This window comes from Egretta garzetta, unplaced genomic scaffold (assembly GCF_000687185.1).
Source record: "Egretta garzetta isolate BGI_Z169 unplaced genomic scaffold, ASM68718v1 scaffold7, whole genome shotgun sequence".
NCBI classification, from domain to species: Eukaryota; Metazoa; Chordata; class Aves; order Pelecaniformes; family Ardeidae; genus Egretta; species Egretta garzetta.
In genome coordinates, this window is record NW_009260350.1 from 4,752,790 (window position 1) to 4,756,130 (window position 3,341).

Here is a 3,341-nt window from a genome sequence, read left to right on the forward strand (position 1 = left end):
GGCGCTGGGCAGGGCTGGGGATGCGGCGCCGGTGCCGGAGGGATGCTTGGGATGGCCCCGGGTCCCAGCCGGCCTGGGGCTGCTCCTGGAGCCTGGGTTGGGGCTTTGGCCAGGGGTTGTCTTGTGTTCATCATCTTATCCCGCATGGCATGGCAGAGCCCGTGGGGTCTTTGGCCTCCCCCAGTCCCTCTGGTGCATGGTCCGGTGATGCCTCCAGCCCCCGGAGATGCCCCGGGCAAGGGAGCCTGGCCGGGTGCCCGCAGCAGCAGCGGCCTTGCCATGCCTGGTGGCCGCGGTGCCACCGCAGCATGTGGCTCTGCCTGGAAGCTGTGGTGGCCAGCATGCCGTGGCAGGGCCACCTGTTCCCCACGATGGTCCTGCCCTGGCAGGAGGATCTGGGGGATGCTGAAATACCCCATCCCGTGCCACCTCAGTGCTGGAGGTGCTCAGGACCCTGTGGGGATGTCAGAGCGAAACCAGTGCTGGCCGAAGCTGAGGACGCCTGGTAGATGGTGGCTCCAAGTCTGCTCATACCCTTGCACAGTCACTGCCGCAGCCGTGCGTTTGTCACCCCCGGGCAGGTTTTCCCCTCTGGGCTCGAATGTGACCATGGTCACCCCCAGCAAACAGAAACCCACGCATGGTAGAACCCCCCCAGGTGGGGCAGCAGGTTCTGAAGCCCCACCAAAGCTCATCGGGTGCATGGAGCCCCAAGTGCCCCCCTCGAAAGCTGCTCCCTGCCTCAGCACCGGTTCCAAATCCGCAGTGTCTCGTTGGGGGTTGCACATGAGCTGGAGCCCGCACGGCCGCATCCTGGGCTGACACCAATGGTCACAGTGCTGGGGTTTGGGCATCCCCCTGTGTGCGGGGTGTCATGAGGTTTGCTTGCCTGGGACATTGGTGGTACCAGCGTGGGTTGTGTCACCCCATGGATGCGGGGGTTAGCCTGAGCTCTGCGCCATGGGGTGCCTGCTCCTGCACCCCACTGCTGCATCTCCGAGCAGCAAAGCTCGGCCAGCCCATGGGGTGACGCCACCCATGGGGAGCTGGGGATGAGCGGGAGGGGGCAGCCTGGGGGGCGCTGGGGCCACCCCCCACCGCCCCTCTGTTGCTCCTTGCCGCTTCGTCCCCATGTGGAGACCCATCAGCTTCCATGCGAGTGGGGCTGGGGCCGGCACCTGATGTGGTGCCCCTGGGAGGGTTCAGGGAGAAGCAGCAGGAGGGGACCTGAGGGACACGGGCACATTTCTCTCAGCCCCATCAGCCCGGGAATAAATCCCAGGGGACCACGCAGGAGCCCCTGAGCCCAGCCCTGGGTGCCCTGTGCATCCTCTTTGTATCCTTAGGCCATATCCTGGGTCTCATCCCAGTCCCAGAGACGTCTCGTGGCCTTGAGTCCCAGCCACTCGTCACACCCCCTCTCAGGAAGCATCTCCCTTCATCCGCTTCCAGCCGGCTGCTTTTAATTTTCCCTTTTTGGTTTTTATTACAAGGAAAGCCATGTTGGAGCTGCTGCTTCCCCCTCTCCAGGCCGTTTGCTCTTTAAATATCGCTGCTTTTTTTTTTTTTTTTCCTTTCTCCAAGATGCCAAACTATGCAGGGGCGATCGTGCATCGCTGCCGTCATTTTAATGACCCTGCATCTCTGGAGCCAGATTCCCTAAGAAAGAATAAATATTCCGGTGGGCATCCCAATACCACTTAGAGTTATTTTATTGTAAAACAGGGATGTGGGGTGAGAATCGGTCCGAGTGGGAAATGGCAGCACGGCTTAGATGGTTGGGATGTGCAGGCAGGGCTTACAGAATGCCTGGAGATGTCGATGTACAGCTGCTGTGCTGGGTTTGCGCAGCCTGTGCTGCAAAGCCGGGCTCTGCCTGGGCTGCAGCCCTTGCCACCACCCCGGGGGACAGGAGCCGGCAGGCAGGGATGGGGACAGGAGCATCTGATGCTGCCCGGCTCTCCGGGAGGGTCGATCCCCAAGGACGATGCTGCAGGCGCCCAGGCAAGGAGCGCGGGGTGGGCTGGGACATGAACTTACCCAGCAAAAAGCCTTAAAAATGATCAAAGAGAAGCCCCAGTCCCCCCCGGCCCAGGCAACTGTCCCTGCTCAGCTTTTTTTTGCCATTGAAACTGAAAATATTTTTAACACCAAGTTTTTCCTCCCTGGGGGTTTTTCTCTTCCGCTCGGCTTCGCTGTGGGCGGCCCCGTGGCGGAGGAGGCAGCGCGGGGGCAAGGGGGCCTGCTCCTCCTCTGCCTCAGGGTGGGAGAAGCTGGGAAAATGTTTGAAAAGTGGAAGAACTTGGAAAAAAGGTTGCTACGCATCCCCCTGCAGCGGGCATCCTTCTGCCACCCTTCTGCCTCCTGTTGCAGAAGCAGAAGGAAAAGGAAAATGCAGCTGGTGATGCTGGAGTGGAAATGGGTGCAGTTAAAGCCAGCAGCTCGTTTCTTACCCCAGGAAGGGGACAGTCGCAGCACCAGGACTTTCTTTGTGGGGTGGCCATGCCGGGTCACACCCCGGCTCATGGGTGACCACTGGAATGCTTGCTGGGTCCTCGTGGGACCCAGGGGTTTGGATGGCTCAGCCCTCTGCCACGTGTGTCCTTGATGCGGGTGGCTGGCGGCTGCCGTGGAAGGAGGGGACGGATGGGAGGTGGAAGGCTTGCGCCAGCTCTGCTGTCCACAGCCGCTTGTCCCCAGGCGTGGGGGGGGCTGGTCGCCACCGTTGCTGCTGGACGGCCTCTGCGTGTGGGCACGTGGCTGGGGACCTGGCAGGGACGTCCCTGCCTGGGGCGCTGGCCCTGTCCCCACAACCCCTGGCATGTTGGGTGGGGGGGAGCACTGCAGCACCCACCCTCCTGGCTGGCGGGGTCCAGCGGGACGGGCACTGACAGCAGTTCCTTGCCCTCACAGTGGCCCACCACGACCTGGAGAACACCCTGAACTGCAGCTTCATCGAGCCGCCCTCCGTGGTGGAACAGCCTTCCCCATCCTGGTCATCCCGTGGCTCCTTCTCCTCCTTCGACACCATGGATGAGGGGCCGGTGTACTGCGTCCCCCACGAAGGTGAGCAGGGGGAAGGGGCGCTTCCTCAGGGGACTTCGGGGCCATCACCAGGGGTCACCTCCCGCTCAGCAGAGAGGTCACCCTTGCACGGTGGGGACCATGTCGCCCTGGCTCCTCATGTCCCGGGAAGGGATGCAGGTGCTGACGTTGCCTCCCGTGCGGCTTCAGAGCTCCCTCTGCCAGCATTCCCCGCTCCTTGTGCTGGGGTCCCTGACTGGGAGGAGGGGACGGGGGACCTGGGGACACACCAGGGTGCGGGGGGAAGCAGGGGGTTC

The 3,341-nt window shown here is 62.7% G+C and overlaps 1 protein-coding gene across 1 annotated transcript in view; it reads left to right on the forward strand.

The window, feature by feature from the left end:
• LOC104129949 (scavenger receptor class F member 2) overlaps positions 1-3,341 on the forward strand; it is a gene marked incomplete at its 5' end in the record, with an annotated part of 14,316 nt that overhangs the window by 7,385 nt on the left and 3,590 nt on the right. Inside the window, 2 exons of the mRNA XM_035898385.1 lie at positions 2,914-3,066; positions 3,197-3,318. Of these exons, the coding sequence (XP_035754278.1) occupies positions 2,914-3,066; positions 3,197-3,318 (275 nt within the window). The remainder of the gene's footprint in view (positions 1-2,913; positions 3,067-3,196; positions 3,319-3,341) is intronic.